Source organism: Drosophila montana, unplaced genomic scaffold (assembly GCF_035044405.1).
Source record: "Drosophila montana isolate Dmon_TW-CO22-7 unplaced genomic scaffold, ASM3504440v1 contig_3543_1, whole genome shotgun sequence".
NCBI lineage: Eukaryota > Metazoa > Arthropoda > Insecta > Diptera > Drosophilidae > Drosophila > Drosophila montana.
Genome location: NW_026998424.1, coordinates 46,747 through 71,694, shown reverse-complemented (window position 1 = coordinate 71,694; position 24,948 = coordinate 46,747). Strand labels below are relative to the sequence as shown.

The window sequence follows — 24,948 nt, the reverse complement described above, 5'->3', positions numbered from 1 at the left end:
GATATTTCTGAATTATGCGCTCATCTCTAATAAGAAATATATAGAAATATTGTAATATAATAGAACAGGAGTTGCTTGATTGTTAAGTGTTATTTGGGTAAGAAGCCTTTTATGAATGGAAAAGTTAAAATTTTCGTAAATTTTATAAAATTATATGCTACCTAGTTGCTTTGACTTATAGGTAATAAATTTGCTTCTCCTAAATCTAGCACATGCAATAATATATTCTTGTATCTAACGGATACAAATGATTCTAGCTCACATCTGTAGAATCGAATTAGCTTAAATTTTACTATTATGATGCGACGAATATTTATTTATTTTGTTGCTTTCAGTAGTTCCAATAAGAATCGCTTTGCTAGAAGCGTTTTAAATGGAGGAGAACAGCTTGATTTATGGATTAGAGCTACAGGCGCGCGCTCTTACGCCGCAATACGGCGAGGGCAACGATGTGTGCTTTTTTATAGCCACAAACTCTTTGAAGCCTACCAATCAGTTGCACCTGCTGCAATATGACGAGGAGCAGGGCACCATACAGTCAAAAGTGAGCGTACATTTTGTGTTAGCAGCTTATACATTTTCTTATATATTTAGTCTATCCTGTTAGATTTTTGAACATGCACTAGGCGAGGTTTGGAAGCTCAACAGTTGTCCTTACGATGCGCGTTTGCTGGTAACCGTGTATAATGTTCAAAAGGGGGCGCAGGTGCTGTCCCAGGCGGCACTCTTAACGTTACCGGCTGAGGGGTCAAAGGATGCCGCTGATGAACCAATTAAAAGTGAATATATACCTTGGGCAAAAATTGAGGTGTTGGATACGGCCGAATTGGGCGAACGCGTAAAGACTGTTGAATTTCATCCCAGTCAAGAGCAGACTCTAGCCTGCGTCGTTGGCAATAAATTGGCTGTCATGCAACGCGCGGAGGCATCCACTCGCGTGGTGGCCGAAGTCAGTAGCAGCACCAGCGGAGCAAAGCACATGTCACCATTTACCAGTGGCAAATGGTCGCATCATCATCAGGGACATCAATTTTTGGCCTTGCACGATACTAGCGTCCGGGCATACGATGTACGCGACACTCAACACTGCGCTTGGAGCATAGAGGATGCACATGGGCAGTTTGTTCGCGACTTGGACTGCAATCCAAATAAACAGTGTCATCTGGTGACCGGTGGCGACGATGGGTGCCTTAAAGTGTGGGACTGTCGCATGGTGAAGGCTCCAGTTTTTGAGCGCAGCGATCATTCGCATTGGGTCTGGTCTGTGCGGTTTAACACTTTTCATGATCAATTAATACTATCCAGTTCAAGTGATTGTAAGGTGCTTCTGACCTGTGCCGGCTCGGTTAGCTCAGAAGCTCCGGGTACTGAATCTGGCGAGGGGACTACAGCCGGCTCACAGGAACGGCACAAAGTCCTGTCCGATGGCTTACTGCAGACCTTCGATCAGCATGAAGACTCTGTGTACTGTGCAGAATGGAGTAACGTTGATCCTTGGATTTTTGCATCGTTGAGCTATGATGGACGCGTTATAATCTCAAAAGTTCCGAAACAATATAAGTACCAAATAATTTTCTAACCTATTCCTTAGACAGAATATTCCACTAGTTTTTATAAATATTGTATACATAAATACATTACTAGGCTTTATGTTAAATAAATCTAATTATGAACTAATGATTAACCAGTGTCCTCTGACGTACAATCGGATGAGTCATTAGGATTCGCAGTCTCCACGGAACACACACGTTTTATGAGCTCATTTTCGATCTCAACTGTTCCATTTTCGATGGCCTCCTGCATTTGCACATACTCGATCGTGGCTCCGCTTTTCTTGGGTGTTTGCTCGGTGGCCGGCTTCACCTCAGCTGTTTCCACAATCTGCGCAGGCTTCGCCCTTTCCGTTTCATCTTCCGCCTCTTCGGCCAAGCTGCTTCGCTGAGGCTGGACTTCCGCATATATCGCGGGATACTGCTGTTGTAGTTTCTGCTTAATAATACGTACTTTACGAAATATGTAATCCAGATCTTTTTTCATTTCACTCAGCAGTTTAACGTGTCGTTTAAATTCCTCATTTGCGTTTTTTAAACGACTTTGTGACAAGGCATTGCAGTTCAGCAGCATTTCATTCGTCTTCTCAAACCGTTGTAGCCTGAAAGTTTTAAACGGTATTCATTCATTGTGCCATCATTTTGATTTCCAGCATAATTGCAGTTACTTGCATGTTTATCAACTATTTTCTTTGTTGTCTACTCACATTTGTTTTTGTGCTCGTATCATGGTCTCAACATCACTCTGATTTACCATTCCAGAGAGGCCTTGAATAAATGCTTCGGCAGGTGTGCAATTATTAAAACCATAGCCATTGAAGGACTCTAAATCTGGTGTAGTATCCGCATTGTCGTCCATGATGTCTGTAATTTCAATCTCGGACATCAAGCTCGTAAACTTTGGGATACTAATAAAACATATCGTAAACATGCATATATTCCTGCATTGTAATATTTTGCTAAGCAATCGATAACTAACTAACTAAAGATTTAATCGATACATCGCGACTACCATGTGAAATCACGATTTAATGTGATTTCGAATTTACTGTGGCATCGGCGGTACAATTCTTAAGATACTTTAAATTCACAGAGTAAAACAGTAAATATTACATATATTTTGTTTAATTATATTATTATTCCTTTCTATTGTGCAGTAAATTATTTTTATCGCCCTTATTAATTTACTGCTGCATTAAATAGTTACCAATAGATATAAAAAAAATACTCATTTAATCTTCAAGCACAGCTGTCACTTGTTAGTCTTGCCAAAATTAAAACAAAGAAAAGGTTATTTTTTACAAAATGCGACTATTTTTTAAATGCGCTAAACCACTCAGATTAATTGTTAACAGATGCATTACTTTGCCGGTTAATGTAAAAAGTTAGTGCCCTCTATTAATAACATTTTAACAAATGTTACATGTTTTGGGTGGCCACACTTTAAGTATATTTGCTTGTCAAACAATTAACCGACAGTTTTTGTCTCATTCGTCTCAAAACCATTAATTAGCTATGAAGCCGGCACCGACTGTTAAATTGAACAATGGCTACGAAATGCCCATCTTGGGTTTGGGTACATATAATGTAAGTTCTTATTGAAGCTTCATATATCTAATATAACAGAGCTAGACTAAGTTTAATCAACTGAAATAAAATAGTATTAATTCATTATGTTTAAATTAAGATTGGTTAAACTTGAAAACTGCACTATATTTATATTCACTTGCAGTCGAAGAACAATGAGGGTGAACTAGCTGTAAAGCACGCCATTGACATCGGATACCGGCATATAGACACCGCCTATTTCTACCAAAACGAGGCGGAGGTGGGCAAGGCCATACGCGATAAGATTGCTGAGGGTGTGGTCAAGCGTGAAGATATTTTCCTAGTGACAAAAGTGAGATCTTGAATCGGAATCAGAGACATTTTCTACATATCTATCGTTGGTACCTTTGTAGCTCTGGAACATACATCATGATCCCAAGCACGTAGAGGTTGCATGCCGCAAGCAGCTATGCAACTTTGGCTTGGACTATATAGATCTGTATTTGATGCACATGCCGGTGGGCTACAAGTATATCGATGAGGAAACTCTGATGCCGAAAGACGAGAACGGAGTGCTTCAGCTGAGCGACGTTGACTACTTGGACACATACAAGGCCATGGAGCAGCTAGTTAAAATTGGCCTAGTGCGCAGCATTGGGGTTTCGAACTTCAACAGCGAACAGTTGTTGCGTGTGATAAACAATTGTGAGATCAAGCCGGTCACCAATCAGGTAGAGTGCTCACCAGCGATTAACCAGAAGAAACTGGCCGCATTCTGCAAACAGCACGGAGTCACTTTAACTGCGTACACGCCACTTGGAAAACCCAATCCGGATGAACAGAAGCCAGAGTTTCTGTATGCTCCCAAAGTGAAGGCTATAGCTGAAAAATATAACAAGACGCCTCCACAGATTGTACTGCGCTATTTGGTGAGTTTGGACGTTACGTCGAAATTGATGGGTAGCTAGTGTACTCTTACCTAAGGAAAGGGTATAGTTATAGACTTCCAAAGTCACTTAAGTAGCTTTGGCTATGGGTACTATGGCTTTCGGCCTAGACAATAGCACATTTGTGTAGAGCACAAGATTCGAACCCGTATTCTCGTTGAACTGGGGAACTTAACCCCTAACCACATTCCTAACAGCTTGAATGTCTTGTTGCAGGTGGAGCTGGGTGTTTTACCCATACCGAAGTCATCCAATGCCGGTCGCATAACTGAGAACTTTAACATCTTTGACTTTGAGCTGACCGAGGAGGAGAAGTCTGTGCTGGATGGCTATAACACTGGCGAACGAATGGTGCCTTTGAATTTGATCAAGGGTCAAAATCACAAGTACTATCCATTTGCCATTGAGTTTTAAAGCAAAAGCTTGGCTAGCGCACATGTAAATAATTATTGATGTATTAAATAGATTGCAATTAGCATCTGCTTTCCAATGGTAAAAATTTTCTTGTTTGATTTGGTTGAAGCTGTTTGAAATCACGTTATTCATTCGTTTTGGGATCAAAATTGGTAATCAAATAAATTTAAATTATTGTATATAAAAGTTCGTTTGTTTTTATTCGAGAACATTTTCGTAATGATACCGGCACGCTGTTTGACCACATGTGACGACGATGAAGAAGACAACTCGAGGGTGGCCCTGATACTGGGCGACAAGCCTGTTTGCGGTGTTAAGGCCCTGCTGATGGCACCAAAGATCAAGCTGAGCAGCGGCTACGAAATGCCCGTACTTGGATATGGAACCTATAAGGCAAGTAATGCGGCTACAAACCAGTCAGTCCCCTAAAGCTTTTTCCATTACATTGCAGATGAAAGGCTATCAATGCTTGACTGCAATCCACTGCGCTGTGGAGACAGGCTTTAGACACTTCGACACGGCGTTTTGCTATGAAAACGAAAGGGAGGTGGGCGAGGCGATACGAACGCAAATACAAATGGGGAATGTCTCTAGGGAGAACATCTTTCTCACTACCAAGGTAAGTCGTTCTCTTTCTCTGAGAATCACCTTAAATTTCCTTTATCCTTCTCCATGGACAGCTTTGGAATACCCACCATGACCCGCGAGACGTGCGCCGCATATGCGAAAAGCAGCTGGAAGCCCTCGGCTTCGATTATATCGACCTGTATCTAATGCACTTTCCAGTGGGCTATAAGCACATGTGTGATGAGATTCTTCAGCCAATGGATGGCAATAAGGTTCAAACGAGGTAGGTCGCCTGTAATGTTGGTTGCGGACTGAAATGTTGTAAATTTCCAATGTGTTCCAAAGCGACGTCGATTACATTGATACCTGGCATGCCATGGAGGAGCTTGTAAAGCTAGGAATGGTGCGCAGCATTGGTGTCTCAAACTTTAATATGGAGCAGGTGCAACGCATCATACAGTGCAGCTCATCAAAGCCGGTTGTGAATCAGGTGGAGATTTGGCCGGGCTTCATGCAAAAGGATCTCGTCGACTACTGCCGCTATAATGGCATCGTTGTAACTGCCTATGCGCCGCTTGGTCAGCCGGACCGTGAAATGCACTCTCCAATTTACTTCTTCTCCGAGGGAATGAGACGTCTCGTAAAGAAGTACAAGCGTACTGCGGCACAAATAGTGCTCCGCTACTTGGTATGCGCCAAATTTAAGCCCGTATCCATACAGAGTATAATTTTGAATTTCTTATTAGATTGACTATGGTGTTGTTCCCATACCCAAAGCTGGCAATCCTCTACACATTAAGCAGAATCTAAACATATTTGATTTCCAGCTAAACGAAGCAGATACTCGCGCCTTGCGAGGCATTAAGCCTAAGGACCGATTAGTAAAATTTGATGAAATCAAGGAGCATACTTTCTATCCGTTCGAGCGAGAGGAGGAGCGAGAGCAACAACCTGAAGAGTTTGAGCAGGAGGAAATACCCCCAAAGAAGATAACGCTACCGCCAACCGAGCCCGCTGAGGCTGAAGAAGCTGAACCCCCGGTTGAGTAGATACACTAATGGGACAAGCAACCAACTGTAATCTCATGTTCATCTGAAATTTATTGTGGAAGACATAAGCGAATGAATGAAAATTTTTTGTGGTGTATGCATTTACATTTGTATTTGTATATACTTAAGATAATCAGAGGGTAGTACCACAATAATGTGAATTAACCCTCGAAACCGCCAACTATTAAGCTTTTAGTTTCATATCTAACTAATTTTTTCTTGCACATTAGTTGGTTGAATCATTTAAAACATTTTGAAAGGTCAAACGGCAACCGGGTATGCTCGGAATGCAGACGATCTATAAAAACAGCTATACAAAATACAGGATTCAGGATGACAAGCGTTCAAAACTAGACTTGCAGGGAAGGAGTTATCCTGAATTAAGGTCTGATATATCCTATCCAATATTCAAACTTAATTACAAATTAAAAACAATCTGAATTGACCTTCTTCACTTTATTATATTTTAATACTTTGTCAGTAAAGATAATAAAGAGATGGTTGTAGATAAAGATAAGCCAAAAATATCTGAAACTTGGGTGTCAATTGCATCTCAACTTTTATAACTTGTCGTTCTTATGCTTGGCAGAAAATAATGCTTCGATAGTGCTTTAGGTCCCATCTGACGAGTCAACAATCATTATAATTACAATGACGGCTCATAAACCGAACCACAGGGCATATATAAGCAGCTAAGCGAGAGACTTCAAATCAGTTCGCAATATTCAGGCGTAAAATGATCAGATTGACGGCAATTGTAGCTATTCTAGCCTTGGGTTGTGCTTTGGCGCAAGGAGCGGATGAACCCAAGTGCGGAGTTTGTCAGAGCGCAAACGATGCCCTCTGCGTTACGGAGACCTCATATTACAATTGCTTTGGTAAGTGGAAAAGGATATTGAAAAGCACATTTGCTGATAATCCGATTTAATTCAGATGGTAACAAATACGGAAATGAGATTCAATGCGATGCGGACTACGTTTGCACCAATGCAGATTCAATATGCGTGAAGGAAACTGATCTCGTTGAGCTTACTGACATAGTAAATGTGTGTGGCAGCGGCTCCAGCGGCTGCGGGGTTTGCTCTGATAATCAAATGTACACCTGTGTTAGCAAGAATCAAGCTGGACGCTGTATTAATAATGCAATATCCGCCGTAGTTGATTGCAAAGAGGATGAGATATGTGTGTCTGACATTGGATTAGCAGACGTTTCCGTCTGTGTGCCACAGTGTGCGGCGGACTTTGTGAGTACCCATTAAAAGATTTCATTGCTTACGGTATTTAATAGAGATTTTCCGTAGTTGAAAAAGTCAGCCACCTGCAGTGGGGATGATGGATACACCACAACAACTGCGGCGCCAGCATCAACGATGAGTCCTTCTGAGCGAGTAGCCATCTGCACGCAGGAATCAAGTGGAGTTTCCACATTATTTTTCTATGCTTATGCCGATACGACATGCAAGTCCGCAATATACTGCCAGAGGAACAGTCTTACCAGCGATGATTGGGTAACCGTGCCAAGAACGTGCCCATCCTCCACGCCGTATTTCGATACGCGCACCAAAGCTTGCGTGGCTACCAAGCCGGCTAGTTGTCCCGCATAGTCTCAGTTGTCCAACAAGGCAAATAAGAAATTCCGGTCCCAAAAACTAGCCTCAGTGTCTGCATTTAAAGCAAGCCATAAAAATTTGCTATTAAAATTATGATGCTTTAATTCGATGTCTATAACAAAAGTTCTTAACACACAGGTCACATATTCTTTAAAATATACAATATTAAATACTTATTCAAAATCTATTGTTTAAATTTGAAATGAATTAGGTATCTGATCGATTTGTTGATACCTAATTCAATACCGAAAGAAAGGCTAAGTTCGGCACGTGGAAGATTAAATACCTTTGCCTGATCAGGCCAGGTCAGGTCTTTAAGACGCACGGGAAAAATTGACCTATCAATACAGAAGTCTCGGGCACTATTTTAATTTGCACAATATCTATATTATTTATATTATAACTCAATATCTATATTACTCCAACTCTCTGAATTCAACTTTTTTTCGACTGCTTTTCGAGACATTTATTGTTGTGTTGCTTTATAAGTTATAACTGAGAATATTACGACCCATGATATTAGTAAATTCAGAGTTTGGTCAAGCTATCTTGAAAAAATAAAAATAATGGCAGCTATATTGCGATTCGATCCGGCCTGATACAGAAAGTCGGGCCAATGATACATTTTACGACAATAGCTTTAAATCTGAGAAACTAGTTTGCATTAAAGCTGTTAGACGGACATGCCTATATCGACTGATCAAGGATATATATATATATATATATATTATATTATGGGCTCGGAGATGCCTTCTTGTATACGTTACATTAGAATTGAATTACTTACGATTTGCTTGGCTCAAAAAGGTTTCCTGTATTAATCTGTATCTTTATAAACTTTAATCCTCACTTTGTACTGAAGACAACTGCTGAACTCTAAAGATCTATCCAAATATTTTGCCGGCGCCCTCTACAGAGGCGTGACGAATCGGGAAACTTAACTTAACTTAACTTTAATTTTTTAATACCTAATATTTCGCCAGTAAAGATAAGAAAGAGATGGCTATTGATAAAGATAAGCCAGTTCTGTGTTCTTGGGAAAAAGACAAGGAACTTTGGTCATATAATTTTAACAACCTGTCGTTGTTATGCTTTATGGTCCATTTGTCGAGTCAACAATCATTAAAATGGCAGGACCCATAAACCAAACCGTAGCAATACATTTGCGTATGCTAAATTGAAGGCTATCATTCGGGTATATAAGATAACTCAGTGGGATGCCTCGAAACAGTTCGTGATATGCAACCGAATTGAAAAGTCGAAAAATGATCAGATTGACGGCAATTGTAGCTATTCTAGCCTTGGGCTGTGCTGTGGCCCAAGGAGCGGATGAACCCAAGTGCGGAGTTTGTCAGAGCGCAAACGATGCCCTCTGCGTTACGGAGACCTCATATTACAATTGCTTTGGTAAGTGGAAAAGGATATTGAAAAGCACATTTGCTGATAATCCGATTTAATTCAGATGGTAACAAATACGGAAATGAGATTCAATGCGATGCGGACTACGTTTGCACCAATGCAGATTCAATATGCGTGAAGGAAACTGATCTCGTTGAGCTTACTGACATAGTAAATGTGTGTGGCAGCGGCTCCAGCGGCTGCGGGGTTTGCTCTGATAATCAAAAGTACACCTGTGTTAGCAAGAATCAAGCTGGACGCTGTATTAATGGCGAAATATCCGCCGTAGTTGATTGCAAAGAGGATGAGATATGTGTGTCTGACATTGGAATAACAGACGTTTCCGTCTGTGTGCCACAGTGTGCGGCGGACTATGTAATTAGTCCTTAAGAAAGTTCTTTGCTTACGAAATCTTATAACAAATTTTTGTAGATGAAAATATCGTCCACCTGCAGTGAGGATGTTGGATACACGACAACAACTGCGGCGCCAGCAACAACGATCAGTCCTGCTGACCGAGTAGCCATCTGCACGCGGGAATCAATTGGAGTTACCACATTATTTTTCTATGCTTATGCGGATACGACATGCAAGTCCGCAGTATACTGCCAGAGGAACAGTCTTACCAGCGATACTTGGGTAACCTTGCCAAGAACGTGCCCATCCTCCACGCCGTATTTCGACACTCTCATAAGAAATTGCGTGGCCACTAAGCCAGCTAGTTGTCCTATCGCTTCAACTGTTCCACCCGTGACTACTGCTATACCTGACACAACAACAGACACTACGGCTGTTCCAACTGACACTACGGCTGTTCCAACTGACACTACGGCTGTTCCAACTGACACTACGGCTGGTGAAACCGACACAACGGCTGTTCCAACTGACACTACGGCTGGTGAAACCGGCACAACGGCTGTTCCAACTGACACTACGGCTGTTCCAACTGACACTACTGCTGTTCCAACTGACACTACGGCTGGTGAAACCGGCACAACGGAGGTTCCAACTGACACTACGGCTGGTGAAACCGGCACAACCGATGCTCCAACTGACACTACGGCTGGTGAAACCGGCACAACGGCTGTTCCAACTGACACAACGGCTGTTCCAACTGACACTACGGCTGTTCCAACTGACACTACGGCTGTTCCAACTGACACTACGGCTGGTGAAACCGGCACAACGGCTGTTCCAACTGACACTACGGCTGTTCCAACTGACACTACGGCTGTTCCAACTGACACTACGGCTGGTGAAACCGGCACAACGGATGTTCCAACTGACACTACGGCTGGTGCAACCGGCACAACGGATGTTCCAACTGACACTACGGCTGGTGAAACCGACACAACGGCTGTTCCAACTGACACAACGGCTGTTCCAACTGACACTACGGCTTTTCCAACTGACACTACGGCTGTTCCAACTGACACTACGGCTGTTCCAACTGACACTACGGCTGGTGAAACCGACACAACGGCTGTTCCAACTGACACTACGGCTGGTGAAACCGGCACAACGGCTGTTCCAACTGACACTACGGCTGTTCCAACTGACACTACTGCTGTTCCAACTGACACTACGGCTGGTGAAACCGGCACAACGGAGGTTCCAACTGACACTACGGCTGGTGAAACCGGCACAACCGATGCTCCAACTGACACTACGGCTGGTGAAACCGGCACAACGGCTGTTCCAACTGACACAACGGCTGTTCCAACTGACACTACGGCTGTTCCAACTGACACTACGGCTGTTCCAACTGACACTACGGCTGGTGAAACCGGCACAACGGCTGTTCCAACTGACACTACGGCTGTTCCAACTGACACTACGGCTGTTCCAACTGACACTACGGCTGGTGAAACCGGCACAACGGATGTTCCAACTGACACTACGGCTGGTGCAACCGGCACAACGGATGTTCCAACTGACACTACGGCTGTTCCAACTGACAGTACGGCTGGTGAAACCGTCACTACGGCTGATTCAACTGACACTACGGCTGGTGAAACCGGCACTACGCCTGATTCAACTGGCTAGACCAACACTACGACCTAGTTATTTAACTTGCAGTTAAAGAAAGTTTTTAACATTTCTTATAGCTAAAATCATTCACATTTTATTCGATTTTTGTAACAATAATAAATACTGCACAAAATATTCTGATTAAAATTTAAATCTCTTACATATATGATCGATTTGATGTAACAATAAGAATTCTTAGTTTATTGGTAAGTTCCATGGTAATACATGTGTCAGCAAGAATGGGTTAAGTTCTGAATTCTCTCGGCCTTAAACGCCAATAGAAAACGTTTCTAGATATATGTATGCATGCATATATTTACGTACGTCATAATTTCTAAATATGTGATTAGAATACGATATTCACGTTTTCGACCACTGTTGGCTGATTTATGGCTCGGGCAGATGCGTTGCGCCTCAGTTTAAGTTCTTACATACATAGAAAATAATCTTATTTTATTGCTAGTTGTGCGGCATGGCCACACACATAAACATAGACATATGTACATACATGAGCGCTATACAATGAAAAGTTCTTATTTAATGATTCTTAATATTTCATCGAGACGAAAGCAATATGAAATGTTGTCGTTGTTGTTGTTGCTGTTGGTAATGCTGCAACCTGGCTGGTTTTGTCGGTTGGGCGGCGCGCCTTCGCTGGCAGCGATTGTCGCGGCAATTAAATATTAAATCAAATGAATTGCAGAAAACTGCAAAGCTGACACTGAATGACGACGAGCAGGAGGCTGTAGCTGTGGCTGTGGTCTGTGGCAGAGGCCGTTAAGGTGGCTGTGACTGAGTCTATTTGGCTGGCCACAACTAAATGCGCAAATGGAAATTATGGCCATTGACGACGCACGATCTGCCTGGCACACTATACGTGGGCAGCGGAGAGTGTACAAACTGCAAATAGAAAAAACAACATTATTGAATGTACATATAGGATTATTTAGAGAAGTAAAATGATGGATAGCTGATGCCAAGTGATGGCAAGTAGCAGCTGGTACAGACCTTTGGCACTTTCTGCGTTGTGGCCATGTAGCCGACACAGAACGATTGCGTTGTATGACTCCACATCACCTCGCCGCAGCTCTGTTTTGGATAGTAGAGCAATGTCAGTGCACCGGCATAGAGATCCTGCTGTTGCGGCAGCAGCGGAGAATCCAAGAACTTTTGCTTAAATGTTTTGTGCAGACTTGTTACAGCACAATCGCTGCCAAAGGCGCCATTGCATATCTCTCGGGCGAGCAGCGTTTTCATCAGATACTCACCATTGCCCGTCGTGCACGTAGCAATGGCCAGTTCATCGGTATCCGTGGCCCAACAGCCGGCGCCGTAGGTCGCAGCCTGGCCCACGCGACCTGGTACTTTGAGTAGAATGCCACCGGAACTGCAGCCGGCTGCAGTGTTTCCGGAGCCATCAACGCACACAGCGCCGACGGTGTCCAGTGCGGCTGTTAGCTCCACTTCGTTGCCTGGCTCGGGCACAGCCTCTTCGACGGCCTTGCTGTTGCCGACAACTATATCGTATTTGCTCTTATAATGATTATAATGGAATTTCGCTTTTGATGAGATCAGCACGTTGGGATCGACCATTGCACAGCCCACTTGTTCAGCAAACTGCTCTGCACCACTGGCTGCTAGAACCATCGGTGGTATGCGTTCTAGTGGCTGTTGATCCGACTGTCCGTCACAAATGCGGCGCGCCAGCTGAATGGGATTCTTAACGCGGCTTACATTGGTGCATGCCCCAAAATTGAGCGTGGTGCCGCTCATAATGGCTGCATCGCACTGCACCGAGCCGTCCAAGCATAGATTGGAACCAAAGCCGGCGTTTGTATGGCCACAATTCTCCAATCGCATTATAGCTGCCTCGCAGGCATCGATGGCGCTGCCGCCGTTTCGTAGGATTTCTGTAGCCCGTATGCATGCCTCTTTGATGACGCGCTGGTATTTCGTTTCGTCGATGCAATTTCCAGCTCCTGAGAGGAATATGCGTGTTAAACTCATATATAAACACACATCATCAATCAAAACGAACCTGTATGCACCGCTACGAAACCAGCCATGTTGTAGTTGTGTTGTTGCTGCTAACGCCAAATGCACTTGCGTTTTGCGGCCTTTGTTTACGACGGACGAATGCTATTTTAGTATTTGTTTGTTTAAACAATTCTGGAAGCTGAGACTGCAACGACCGTTTGCTAAATGCGCTAAAATACTGATTCTATTATAAACGTACTAAAAATACTGAGGAATGTGCTTAACAATACTGGTCTAAAAGCACATTAGGGGTACCCAAAACTTGTTATGTGTCGTTGATTAAATAGACGAATAACTGTTGATTGCAAGTTTTTATATGTATTTATATGCATTAGTGTATGTATGTATGTATGCATTAATTTTATCTTACTCTAAACGCAGCTTATGGTTTTGGTACTTCCTCCCGTTGAGCTTTAACTTTTACAAAACGTATTTGCATATGTTGCCCTCCTCTGCGATTCTCATGAATTTAAGTACGACTTGCAAGTCTTCATGCCTTGCTAGGACGTCAAGTGATAATGTAGTGTGTGTGTGTGTGTATGTACATACGTATTTATAATTGTTAATATGTTTGTATGTATATAATTTTCTACGTTTTTATCTATTTAAATAGTCATATTTCTTAAATTAAATAACGTTTACAACTCGTTGGGTTGCGCAAAGACATCGTTTGTTACGATTTTTTGGTATTTTTTAGTTAAATAAAATGTGGTATTTTTGTGTTTGCCGTTCCTGGTCACATACATATGTGACCGTGATTTTTGCAATAAAACTAAGTACTTGCAAATAAAAAGAGTAAGATTTATTAATTTAAAAATGTAATTAACCCCTGTAGTATGAAATAGTACTTGAGAGATGTGCCCAAGTCTCTAACCAAATTCAATTCAAATCAATTATACATAGCAAGTGCAAGTGAAATGTGAAGAAAGTGTTTGTTTGTCCAATTCGAACAACTGTTTGTGTATTTGTGTTTATTGTGTGTGACGTCTGGCTGCACTTGTTATACACTAATACCAACTAAAATATGTAAAAGAAAGGAAAAACAACTGCAATATTGCAACGCAAAAAGTCAACCGATTTTTCAGCAAGTTATCCCTCATCACTCTACTGCGCGAGTCTTTAAAACACGCATTTAATAAGTACCTACATATTAACTAAAATGGACACACTCCCATTAAAAGGTAGCCGAGAGGCTGCAGCGGAAGGCAACAACTACATAACCGCATATCAAACAGTCATGAAAAAGGTACGTAATACTAGAGTATCAACCTACATATATGATATTTGATACGAATTCGAGCAAACTGCATACGAAATATGTGCTCATACATAAATTATTTGGCGCATTTGAGGGGCGGAAATGGCTTTGTAAAAGTGTCTACGTGGGTGTCTCATCTAAACAGCTGAGCAGCCGCCTTTACGCTTCACCCTGCCCTTTGCCCATGCATGCAGTCAAAAATGCCATTTAATCTTATCAATATCAGTGCGTAAACAAAGATCTATTATATTTCCCAAGCTTTGTTCATGGCTAGAATAATGTTCACGCAAAACGCGAGCCAATTACAATATCCTAATAGCCTGATATATCGCTGTACTCTACGATTTCACAGTCAAATGGCCATAGCATAGGAGGCGGAGAGGGAGGAGATCATCCGCTTGCGCCACATTCCAAACAATCCTATTCGGCAGCAACCACATCACTGACTGCAGCCACAGACGATGAGGATATGATAGACATCACGCCACGCTCCAGTCCAGGCGAACTGATCGTTGGGGCTGGCGGCTATCATCGTGAGACTGCCACCGAATCGGACACGGAACGCGACTTTGCTCCAAATCAGCGAACAATACACCATCATCAGCATCAACATGTGCCAACTCACAGCGCCTTCGGAGATCCCATGGACGGTGAGTGGCCAAGCGGAGCAATTTCAACATATGTAAAATATCTATACGAGTGTGTGCCTTGATTTGTTAATCTTACTCACGAGCTCGTGGCCGGCGACGTCACATCAATTGTGACTGTGTAGCTGTACTTACTTTTATTGCTTTTATTAAACATATACATGTATGTATGTGTATGCGGGCTACTACTCGTTTTCATTTAATTCATATGCATAAACGTTAAATGGTCTACAGACATGTGCACAATTCCTGTGAAACCCGACGCGTCTGTGCTCCAATATAATAAAAATAACATACTATTGCAATCCGCTGTGGGTTCGCATGTCGATAAGTAATACTTTTCATGAGACAGCCTTTCGATGAAGTCTGATTTGTCTGATTTGGTTTGTATTTTGTTTTTCGTTTACTTGTGGCATAAAATATGTATTATTAATTATTTACAGCCACTGTTCAAGATCCAAATATGTTTTAACGGCCAAATTCGTCAAATTTAAAATGTACCTGAATAATAAACAATCTAAATGAAAGTATTATTTTTTTTGCGCTCATGTACACCGCTTTAGGAGCACTTTCGTTCTATGGCTCCTCGGATGTACAGGATGACATACCTGGCATTGGGCAGTACGAGGATTTTCACACCATCGACTGGCAACGTGATATCGCTCGCGATCGTATGCGGCATCGTTACATAGTCAAAAAGCGACAGGATTCGTTTTGGGATTTGATCAAGGCAAGTCACGTGGAAATATTTCTTTGCAATCTAAACTAATGCTTGCTTTTATTGACAGGGAGCCGTCGATGCTGGCTCCGGCTGGCTATGCGTTCTGCTTGTGGGCATAGCAGCGGGCTGTGTGGCGGGCATGGTTGATATCGGTGCCAGCTGGATGTCTGATCTGAAGCACGGCATATGTCCGACCGCTTTTTGGTTTAATCGAGAGCAATGCTGCTATCCGGCTAAGCAATCTGTCTTCGAGGAGGGTAACTGTTCCACGGTGAGTTTTCATTTAAAATTTAATAATTATATCACCTGATAACTTTGATTTCAGTGGAAAACATGGCCCGAGATCCTTGGGCTCAGTCGCACTGGCACGGGACCGTACATCATCTCGTATATTTGGTACATTTTATGGGCATTGCTGTTTGCTTCACTGAGTGCGTCGCTTGTGCGCATGTTTGCCCCGTACGCCTGCGGATCTGGCATACCGGAGATCAAGACCATATTGTCGGGCTTTATTATACGTGGTTATTTGGGCAAATGGACATTGCTGATTAAATCGGTGGGCTTGATGCTCTCTGTGTCGGCAGGTTTGACGCTGGGCAAGGAGGGACCCATGGTGCATATTGCTAGCTGCATTGGCAATATTTTTTCGCATCTGTTTCCCAAATATGGACGAAACGAGGCCAAAAAGCGTGAAATTCTATCAGCAGCATCTGCTGCTGGCGTCTCGGTGGCTTTTGGCGCGCCCATTGGCGGAGTGCTTTTTTCATTGGAAGAGGTGTCCTATTATTTCCCACTCAAGACCCTGTGGCGTTCGTTCTTCTGTGCGCTCATTGCAGCTTTTGTTCTACGCTCCCTGACACCATTTGGCAATGAGCATTCCGTGCTATTCTTTGTGGAATACAACAAGCCTTGGATATTCTTTGAGCTGATTCCGTTTGTCTTTCTTGGCATCATGGGCGTAAGTATCAGACTAGAGTATTATCTGTATATTATTGTTATTGTTAACTTCTGTTATCCTTTTAGGGTGTCATTGGAACGTTTTTTATAAAGGCAAATTTGTGGTGGTGCCGCTACAGAAAGTTTAGCAAGCTGGGTCAATATCCTGTAAGTGAAGTTCTCGTTGTCACACTGGTCACTGGCATAATCTGCTATCCGAATCCCTTCACGCGCATGAACATGAACGAACTGATCTTTCTATTGGTTAGCAAGTGCTCGTCTGGGGATCTCACCAATCCCTTGTGGTGCGTATTATAGTTATTCAGATTAACTTAAGGTAACTTATCGTGTAAATTATGCTATAGTGACTACAAGCGAATGAACATCAGCACAGGCACCAGCTTCATTGAGGTGACTGAACCAGGTCCCGGCGTCTATCGTTCTATTTGGCTGCTCGTTTTGACATTTATACTTAAACTGGCCCTGACAATTTTTACATTTGGCATTAAGGTGCCTTCGGGTCTGTTTATACCATCCCTGTTGTTGGGCGCTATTATGGGACGCATTGTTGGCATCGGCGTGGAGCAGTTTGCGTATAGTTATCCCAACATTTGGTTCTTTACCGGAGAGTGTGCTGACAGCAATCTGATTACGCCCGGCTTGTATGCAGTTGTTGGCGCTGCTGCTGTACTCGGTGGCGTAACGCGCATGACTGTCTCCCTGGTGGTCATCATGTTCGAGCTGACTGGTGGCGTGCGCTATATTGTGCCACTGATGGCGGCTGCCATGGCCTCCAAGTGGGTGGGCGATGCTCTGGGCCGACAGGGAATATATGATGCACATATTGCGTTAAATGGCTACCCATTCCTCGACAGCAAAGAGGAGTTTGCACATACAACGCTCGCGGCAGATGTTATGCAACCTAAACGCAATGAAACATTAAATGTCATCACACAGGATTCCATGACGGTGGACGACGTTGAAAATCTACTTAAGGAGACCGAGCATAACGGCTATCCTGTTGTGGTGTCAAGAGAAAATCAATATCTAGTTGGCTTTGTGCTGCGCAGGGATCTTAATTTGGCGATTGGTGAGTACATGGCTTTTCCATTAAAATCGTATGTACTTAAAGCTACTTTTATGGGCAGGTAACGCAAAGCGTCTAATCGAGGGCATTAACAGTAATTCTATAGTATTATTTACGTCCACGACACCCACTCAAAATCTGGGCCCGTCGCCACTTAAACTAAAGAAGATACTCGACATGGCGCCTATCACGGTGACAGATCAAACGCCCATGGAAACTGTCGTCGACATGTTCCGCAAATTGGGTCTGCGTCAAACGCTTGTCACACATAATGGGTAAAATAATAATAGTATATTTGCAAATATTTTCTCTAAACATATAAACTGTTTGCAGTCGCTTGTTGGGCGTTATAACGAAAAAGGATGTACTACGCCATGTTAAACAAATGGATAATGAAGATCCCAATACTGTGCTCTTCAATTAAGTTGAATTTATTAGCCAATCAGCAGCTAGGCAGATGCTTAGCTCTTATTATTATTATTATTATTATTACCTGTATTACCGGAAAATCAACAAAATTTGATATGATTAAGCCAAAAGTTGAGCACGAGAATAGTGATTAGTAAATGTACGATCGGAACGTCGAGCGTAAGGGATTTAGCAGAATTGTGTGCAGTACTACTACATATACATATGTATATGTATAGTATATATTAATAGGCATATAATAATACACATACATGTTTGTCTCGTTAATGTTAATTGTATAATTTATTGAAAGCTAGTGCAAATGATTGCAATATATTCATTAATTTCCACTTTGTAATTATGTCATTGTAAACGTATTCAAAATAATATTTTCTATTTTCTACATATATTTTAATTATAAATGCCCATGTTATTTTTATATACCTATGTACATCACGCGCATGTTGAATGAGTGTTTGGACTAAAAAAAAGTTTTTTATGTAAAATTATGTACGGAAATCGAGCAATTTTTAAGCTGGCGGCAAAGGCAATGGAATGAATGGAACGTTTTTACTTGAAAGAAAGTTAAGATGGAAGGTCTTTATGTTTTGCATTTTATTTAAAATTCATATTTACATATATATTATATAAATACATATATCAAAATATTGTATTTTGTTAGAGATCTGTGAAATTTTAATCTAAACTCGTGTAAATAGCAGCATTAAAAGATGATGAAACCATGAATAAACGTAAGCGCAGCTATGTATAAAAAGAAAAAAAGTATATTTAATCAAAGCTATAGCTACTTATTTGTAAATCTCTCAGCAGATAATATTTTTCTCCTGCTGTGTAGGCCTTGCGTTTAACTATAGGTTCACTTAGAGTAGGAAAATATGGAAGGTGTCATTCAAAATTCATTTTAAAATTTGGAAATTACCAACATGTTGACTGCTTTCGGGAGATTGGCATCGGGTAAGAGCCGGACGTACGCGCATATGTAATATCAAAGCGACTTAATTTGATTTTTTAAAGCATGTCCCAAAATTGGCTTCAAAAGTATCAGACAAGCAGGACGCCATCCGTACGGACAACCGTCAATGGTAAGGAGCCCCCCGCAGCAACAAGGTCTCCTACACACTGGATCGGTATTCTACAAGAAAAAATCGAAAGACGCAGGCAAACCAGAAGATGCGGCCAAGACCCCATTCAAGTGCGATGATCTCAGTAAGTTGTGTCCAGATCCCTGTATCGAAGACGAAGAAATGGATGCAATTGCTGAACACGTCGGCGGTAGATGCGAGAGGGATCCCTGTTCCAGGGTCAGAGAACCTTGTGAGTCATATGTCAAGAAGCATATAGGTGGAACGAAAAAATCCAGCAAGAAAACAGTCGCCAAAAAACCGACTGACTCCAATAAAGCAGAGACTAAACCCAATCCAGCACCAACTGCCTCGAAGAATAAAGCAGAGACTAAACCCAATCCAGCACCAACTGCCTCGAAGAATAAAGCAGAGACTAAACCCAATCCAGCACCAACTGACTCGAAGAATAAACCAGAGACTAAAGACAGTAAACCGACTACCTGTGAGAAAGATCAGGCCAAAACTATCCCCATTAAGAAACCGATTGCCTCTGATAAGAAACCTGCTTCCTCCAGTAAAGTACCGATTGACACAAATAAACAGGCTAGCAAGAAACCGACTGGCGCCGGTAAAGTAGAAACTGCTTTCAGTAGAAACCTAATTGCCGCCAGTCAAATAAAGGCTACCCCCAATGACAAACCGACTACCGATGCGAAGACCCCCGCCAAAAAGAAGTAAACATGTAAAGCATAAAAATTTACAATTAAATAGTAAAAAGACATTCTTCCAAGCAATTTGAAAATATTCTTTCTCTTTGTATATGGAGATTATTCGCTAAAATTGTTTTCGATATAGAATATCTGAAATTCATTGCCATAAAGACCCGTGATTAACCAGCAGCCATTGTCGCTGATGCGAATGAAGTGGCCACGACCGCGCAGTACGCCCTTGACGTGGCCAAGAGCTCCATCGCTGATCCTGTAATACTCCAAGGCACCGTCGCTGCTGGGACAGTAGATGATGTTGGCATCCCGGCTGCAGGCGATTGCGTTCTTAAAGGGCAGCGGAATTTGGACAATTAATTGGGCGGTGTCCTATTAATCAATGATATACATTAGCATAATAATAATTCTTCAGTTTCCTATATCGTACCTCCTCCTCGTGTCGCATATCGTGATAGTAGGTCTGTCCGCTCAGATCGCAGCTGACCACAATTTGGTGGCCATCCATTTCGGTTTTCTGCAGGGTCGAAACCATGAACCGATGCCTGCGCAGGGCAAGCAGCTGCAACTGCTTGTTGGATCTTTCGGCAGCTGGCTGGCGGCTTGTGCTCCAGCAGCGATAGACGCCGCCATTGTTGGTGCCCAAAACGAAGTCGTCCAGGGCCAGCGACACCATAGTCGTCAATTCCGTGGCCACTGAAGCTGGCAACGAATATCTAAATAGCACATTTGGTCAGGTAAAACTTTTCCATGTCCTTTATTGACAACTTACTCCCAATCCAAGGTCATTTGCTTGGCCACCTGCCACTGGAGCACCGTGCCATTGGCATAGCAGGCGAGCAGACGCTGCTCCGTGACCCAATCCAGTGCCACGGCAGCACCTTGTGTGGAGGAGACGCTGTGCAGCTGTTTTACTTCCACGCTCGAGTCACCGCCAGCACGTGCCTGCTCGTAAAGCCAGACAAAGATTTCGCCATCCATGGTGGCGCCGGCAAACATTTGCTTATTAAATCGATTAGTACATAGGCTGCGCAGGCAGGATTTGAGGGGCAGAGCTTTGGCCTCCGAGTATACCACAAAATTGCCATGGGACATACGCTGCGGCACAAAGAGCTTCAACTGCTGCTCCACATGCTCGCACCAGTCGTCGTGGGGTGCCACCGTTGTAGCCACCAGAACGGGCGCATTGTTTGTGTGCACGCACAGCCAAATAGCCAATCCCTGCGAGTTCTCGACGCTGCCCATGGTCAATTTCTGGTAGGTGTGCACCTGCAACTGCTCCTGCAGCGTACACTGACTGGACTGCTGATCCTCCATGAGTGGCGTGGGCTGGCTTAATTCCTGCTCCACCAGTGGACATATCTGCCGCAGCCATTTGGCCAGGGCACGCTCATCGTAGTCAACGCTTTTACTGCTGCAGCACTGCTCCGTTTGTGTGGCCACATGCTGCTTCTCCTGCGTCTCGGTGGCAGCGTCCAAGCTAGGAGGCGGCGGGTCCGTGCCTGTGCAGTTGTCCACCAGAGCATTTTGCTTCTCTATCGGCTGAGTAGCCGGAAATTCGATCACCGGAGAACTATAATGGGAAAGCACGTCCATACTGCAAATGATTCAATATTCTACGGACACAATAGGGGTAATTTGTTGGCATGGCAACCGTCAACTGGGAAAGGAACCACCCCTGATGGACAATATGCAATACGGATCTTGGCACTTGTATTAATTTGATTGTACAATCATAAGAAAAAGTGTCCTTATAGTATAGTCGATGGCTCAGTTTACGAACCAAATTTCTGCCTCAGTCCGTGAGCCGAGTTTTCCGCAGCCTTATATCCAGATTTTGTTGCAAGCCTTGGCTTTTGATATATTTACTAAATCTTAATGAAACAATTCCTTTTTAAAGATTACTTTGCCCGCTCTACTGAAAATATCACAAGTCGTAGATATTTTCAAATAGAAGTTGCGGGCTACAATTAATCTCTACTCGTTAAAAGTTTCGTTTTAAGCTGAACTGGTTAAAAGTTATCGATAAATATATATTTATCGTATTTTCAATACTTAATTCGATTTAGTTCTATTTCATCGATAACAAATTAAAATAGATCGATTAATGTTCTTATCGTATTTTCAATACTTAATTCGATTTAGTTACATTTTTTTTAACGGCAAAAGGAATAGAAGGCCTTGACTGAGCATAAGATTGAAAAATTCTCATAAAAAACAAACTTTCATTTGCAAACGTGGTTGACTCAAGTGCAATTAAAAAGTAAATGCGAAATTAAACACAAATTAATTGAAAATACATTAAGAAAGAATAATTAGATTCGTAAAAGACTTTGGTAAAAGTTTACTTTTTTTTTTCAAGTATAAAGGCAAAAGATATTCAATATGTTGATTTGGGCAAGATTGGCCACGGGTAAGCGTAGGAATTTGGCACTTGTGAGCTGTAAAGTTTACTGAGCTGGGTTAATTATTTAAAGCATGTGCCAGAATTGGATTTAAGACAAGTCAGCAAGGAGGTTTGAGCCCGCAAGGGCAGCCGGCAAACGTGAAACTCTCATTACAGACGCGCACACTTCATACCGGGCTCAGGCTCGCCAAGGATGACGACGAGAAATGCAAGACCGATGAGTCCTTCTTTAAGCCCTTGTGCCCCGACGATGATAAGGAGAAGGAAGCAGTTGCTGAAAAAGTAAGCGGTAAGTGCCAAAAATATCTGTAATAGGCGCTTTGTAAGTAATTTGTCAACGAACTTTTAGGCGGTGGAGGAAAAGACGATTCTTGTGAAGAGGAGGGCGGTGGTAAAGGCAAGCCGGGCGCAGAAGGGTCTGGAACAGCTGTGGGCCAGTTGCTTGGAAAACGCCGCGAGGGCACTATCCATGCCGTGATTGGACCTGTCATTGATGTTTACTTTCCGGACGATGTCCCCGAAGTGCTGAATGCCATGGAGGTACAAGATGCGCCAATCGGTCGTCTGGTATTAGAGGTAACCTGTTCATTCAATACACTCGTTATTTTTTCACTTACAAAGCAATTTAGGTCTTTCATCATCTGGGCAATAATGTGGTCCGCTGCGTCGCTATGGATGCCACAGAAGGGCTTAGGCGTGGCCAGAAAGTTATCGATACCGGATTCCCCATTCGAGTGCCCGTCGGAAAAATGGTATTGGGTCGCATTGTGAACGTGGTGGGTGATCCGATAGACGAGCGCGGCGAGATCAAGAGCGAGTTTTACTCGTTCATACATAATGATGCTCCGGAATTGGTTGAATTGAATGTTAAACCGGAGATATTGTCGACAGGCATCAAGGTAATCGATCTCTTGGCACCGTATGTAAAGGGCGGAAAAATTGGTCTCTTCGGTGGCGCTGGCGTTGGCAAAACTGTGCTAATTATGGAGCTAATCAGTAATATTGCCCAATCGCACGGCGGCTACTCGGTGTTTGTTGGCGCCGGGGAGCGCACACGCGAGGGTAACGATCTGTATCACGAAATGATCGAGACCAAGGTGATTTCTCTTGAGGATGATACGTCAAAAGTGTCTCTCGTCTATGGTCAGATGAACGAGCCGCCGGGAGCGCGCAGTCGTGTGGTTTTGACTGGTCTGACCATTGCCGAGTACTTTCGGGACATCGATGGACAGGACGTATTGCTTTTTATAGACAATATCTTTCGGTTCACCCAGGCCGGCTCCGAGGTGTCTGCGCTACTGGGTCGAATACCCTCCGCCGTTGGGTACCAGCCAACGCTCGCCACCGACATGGGCATGATGCAGGAGCGTATTACCAGCACCAAAAACGGCTCGATTACATCCGTTCAGGCGGTCTATGTGCCTGCCGATGATTTAAGTGATCCGGCGCCGGCCGCTACGTTCTCTCACTTGGATGCAACTACTGTATTATCGCGTCCAATTGCTGAATTGGGCATTTATCCGGCTGTGGATCCGCTTGATTCTTCGTCTCGAGTTCTCGATCCCGATATTGTGGGTGAAGAGCACTATAATGTCGCCCGAGCCGTGCAGAAGACATTGCAGGGCTACAAGTCCCTGCAGGATATCATCGCTATTCTGGGCATGGACGAACTCTCTGAGGAGGACAAACTAACTGTGGCACGGGCACGTAAAATGCAACGTTTTCTCTCTCAGCCGTTCCAAGTGGCCGAGGTATTTACTGGTACTCCGGGCAAGTCGGTGCCCGTAGAGAAATCGGTGGATGGTTTTAAGCGTTTGCTAAACGGGGAATACGATGACATACCGGAAATTGCATTCTATATGGTCGGCGATATAGACGAGGTGTTGGCCAAGGCAAATCAATTGGCAGCTACCATGGGTCCCGATGGATCTGCCAAGCCGCAAGGCAAAGATGACAAAGGAAAGAAGGGTGAGGAAAAAGGTAAGCCTGACGACAAGCAACCTAAAGCCGATGCTAAGGCAGACGCTAAAGGAGAAGCTAAAGGAGAAGCTAAGGGAGAAGCTAAGGGAGAAGCTAAAGATTCCAAGGAAAAGAAGCCGGAAAAGGGAAAAGCTGACAAGGACAAGCCCAAAAATGAGCAACCAAAATCAGAAGCTAAGGTCAAAAAGGATGAATCAAAAGACAAGAAGGATAAGTCAAAAGACAGGAAGGATGAACCAAAAGACAAGAAGGATGAACCAAAAGACAAGAAAAAGTAAATTTTGTGTTAGCCTTTATTATTATGAATTTACAAATATAATAGAAATACCCATCACATATAACAAGTATACAGAAGAGTTATTTGTATAATGTTTAAAAACTTGAGACATTTATTATTTTGCAATTAACAATAAATATATTAAATATAAAAACACCAAAAATAACATAAATAATACTATTAATTAATTCCACATGCTTATTGATTCAAATTTTAAATTTCATGTTGCGCGCTATCTTTTATTGTTAGTACAGACCGAATTATTCGGA

The 24,948-nt window shown here is 42.9% G+C and overlaps 10 protein-coding genes across 17 annotated transcripts; 7 read left to right on the top strand and 3 right to left on the bottom strand.

Annotated features, from left to right (window-relative positions):
• The first annotated feature begins 76 nt into the window (after positions 1–76).
• On the top strand, positions 77–1,680 carry LOC135435318 (EARP-interacting protein homolog). Of its 4 annotated transcripts, none has more exons than XM_064692312.1 (3): positions 77–97; positions 339–544; positions 608–1,680. In XM_064692312.1, the coding sequence occupies exons 2-3, from the start codon at positions 374–376 to the stop codon at positions 1,577–1,579; spliced, it is 1,143 nt and encodes a 380-aa protein (XP_064548382.1). In that variant the 5' UTR covers positions 77–97; positions 339–373; the 3' UTR covers positions 1,580–1,680. The 4 variants fall into 4 exon arrangements, with proteins under 4 accessions (XP_064548382.1, XP_064548381.1, XP_064548379.1 ...); XM_064692311.1 differs by having other exon boundaries at positions 80–97; positions 336–544; XM_064692309.1 differs by lacking the exon at positions 77–97 and adding an exon at positions 105–181 and having other exon boundaries at positions 336–544.
• Positions 1,572–2,515, bottom strand: LOC135435319 (kxDL motif-containing protein CG10681). The gene is made up of 2 exons (XM_064692313.1): positions 2,258–2,515; positions 1,572–2,152 (listed from the first exon to the last, which is right to left on the bottom strand). The coding sequence occupies exons 1-2, from the start codon at positions 2,479–2,481 to the stop codon at positions 1,681–1,683; spliced, it is 696 nt and encodes a 231-aa protein (XP_064548383.1). The 5' UTR covers positions 2,482–2,515; the 3' UTR covers positions 1,572–1,680.
• A 376-nt stretch (positions 2,516–2,891) lies between these two features.
• On the top strand, positions 2,892–4,544 carry LOC135435304 (1,5-anhydro-D-fructose reductase). The gene is made up of 5 exons (XM_064692292.1): positions 2,892–2,934; positions 3,064–3,137; positions 3,283–3,450; positions 3,512–4,027; positions 4,262–4,544. The coding sequence occupies exons 2-5, from the start codon at positions 3,066–3,068 to the stop codon at positions 4,457–4,459; spliced, it is 954 nt and encodes a 317-aa protein (XP_064548362.1). The 5' UTR covers positions 2,892–2,934; positions 3,064–3,065; the 3' UTR covers positions 4,460–4,544.
• On the top strand, positions 4,538–6,256 carry ARY (Aldo-keto reductase on Y). Its single transcript, XM_064692291.1, has 5 exons — positions 4,538–4,852; positions 4,911–5,078; positions 5,140–5,309; positions 5,372–5,714; positions 5,773–6,256. The coding sequence occupies exons 1-5, from the start codon at positions 4,679–4,681 to the stop codon at positions 6,073–6,075; spliced, it is 1,158 nt and encodes a 385-aa protein (XP_064548361.1). The 5' UTR covers positions 4,538–4,678; the 3' UTR covers positions 6,076–6,256.
• Positions 6,257–6,697: 441 nt separating this feature from the next.
• Positions 6,698–7,846, top strand: LOC135435305 (uncharacterized). The gene is made up of 3 exons (XM_064692293.1): positions 6,698–6,953; positions 7,009–7,319; positions 7,377–7,846. Exons 1-3 carry the CDS (start codon positions 6,812–6,814, stop codon positions 7,677–7,679), a joined length of 756 nt encoding a protein of 251 aa, XP_064548363.1. The 5' UTR covers positions 6,698–6,811; the 3' UTR covers positions 7,680–7,846.
• A 1,081-nt stretch (positions 7,847–8,927) lies between these two features.
• On the top strand, positions 8,928–11,276 carry LOC135435308 (mucin-5AC-like). Of its 2 annotated transcripts, XM_064692299.1 has the most exons (4): positions 8,928–9,092; positions 9,148–9,458; positions 9,516–9,896; positions 10,086–11,276. In XM_064692299.1, the coding sequence occupies exons 1-4, from the start codon at positions 8,951–8,953 to the stop codon at positions 11,127–11,129; spliced, it is 1,878 nt and encodes a 625-aa protein (XP_064548369.1). In that variant the 5' UTR covers positions 8,928–8,950; the 3' UTR covers positions 11,130–11,276. The 2 variants fall into 2 exon arrangements, with proteins under 2 accessions (XP_064548369.1, XP_064548368.1); XM_064692298.1 differs by having other exon boundaries at positions 9,516–11,276.
• Positions 11,277–11,546: 270 nt separating this feature from the next.
• Positions 11,547–13,361, bottom strand: Tasp1 (Taspase 1). The gene is made up of 3 exons (XM_064692300.1): positions 13,153–13,361; positions 12,123–13,093; positions 11,547–12,014 (listed from the first exon to the last, which is right to left on the bottom strand). Exons 1-3 carry the CDS (start codon positions 13,178–13,180, stop codon positions 11,931–11,933), a joined length of 1,083 nt encoding a protein of 360 aa, XP_064548370.1. The 5' UTR covers positions 13,181–13,361; the 3' UTR covers positions 11,547–11,930.
• Positions 13,362–13,913: 552 nt separating this feature from the next.
• ClC-c (chloride channel protein 3) lies at positions 13,914–19,776 on the top strand. Of its 4 annotated transcripts, XM_064692289.1 has the most exons (12): positions 13,929–13,946; positions 14,333–14,397; positions 14,762–15,059; positions 15,620–15,790; positions 15,849–16,048; positions 16,103–16,735; positions 16,801–17,018; positions 17,079–17,803; positions 17,862–18,075; positions 18,134–18,960; positions 19,040–19,183; positions 19,244–19,776. In XM_064692289.1, the coding sequence occupies exons 2-10, from the start codon at positions 14,389–14,391 to the stop codon at positions 18,222–18,224; spliced, it is 2,559 nt and encodes an 852-aa protein (XP_064548359.1). In that variant the 5' UTR covers positions 13,929–13,946; positions 14,333–14,388; the 3' UTR covers positions 18,225–18,960; positions 19,040–19,183; positions 19,244–19,776. The 4 variants fall into 4 exon arrangements, with proteins under 4 accessions (XP_064548358.1, XP_064548356.1, XP_064548357.1 ...); XM_064692288.1 differs by having other exon boundaries at positions 13,914–14,397; positions 15,620–15,786; positions 15,845–16,048; XM_064692286.1 differs by having other exon boundaries at positions 13,915–14,397.
• A 336-nt stretch (positions 19,777–20,112) lies between these two features.
• On the bottom strand, positions 20,113–21,991 carry LOC135435301 (uncharacterized). The gene is made up of 3 exons (XM_064692290.1): positions 20,788–21,991; positions 20,446–20,731; positions 20,113–20,387 (listed from the first exon to the last, which is right to left on the bottom strand). The coding sequence occupies exons 1-3, from the start codon at positions 21,609–21,611 to the stop codon at positions 20,121–20,123; spliced, it is 1,377 nt and encodes a 458-aa protein (XP_064548360.1). The 5' UTR covers positions 21,612–21,991; the 3' UTR covers positions 20,113–20,120.
• A 216-nt stretch (positions 21,992–22,207) lies between these two features.
• Positions 22,208–24,808, top strand: ATPsynbetaL (ATP synthase, beta subunit-like). The gene is made up of 4 exons (XM_064692281.1): positions 22,208–22,428; positions 22,493–22,711; positions 22,772–22,998; positions 23,052–24,808. The coding sequence occupies exons 1-4, from the start codon at positions 22,401–22,403 to the stop codon at positions 24,678–24,680; spliced, it is 2,103 nt and encodes a 700-aa protein (XP_064548351.1). The 5' UTR covers positions 22,208–22,400; the 3' UTR covers positions 24,681–24,808.
• The last annotated feature ends 140 nt before the right edge of the window (positions 24,809–24,948 follow it).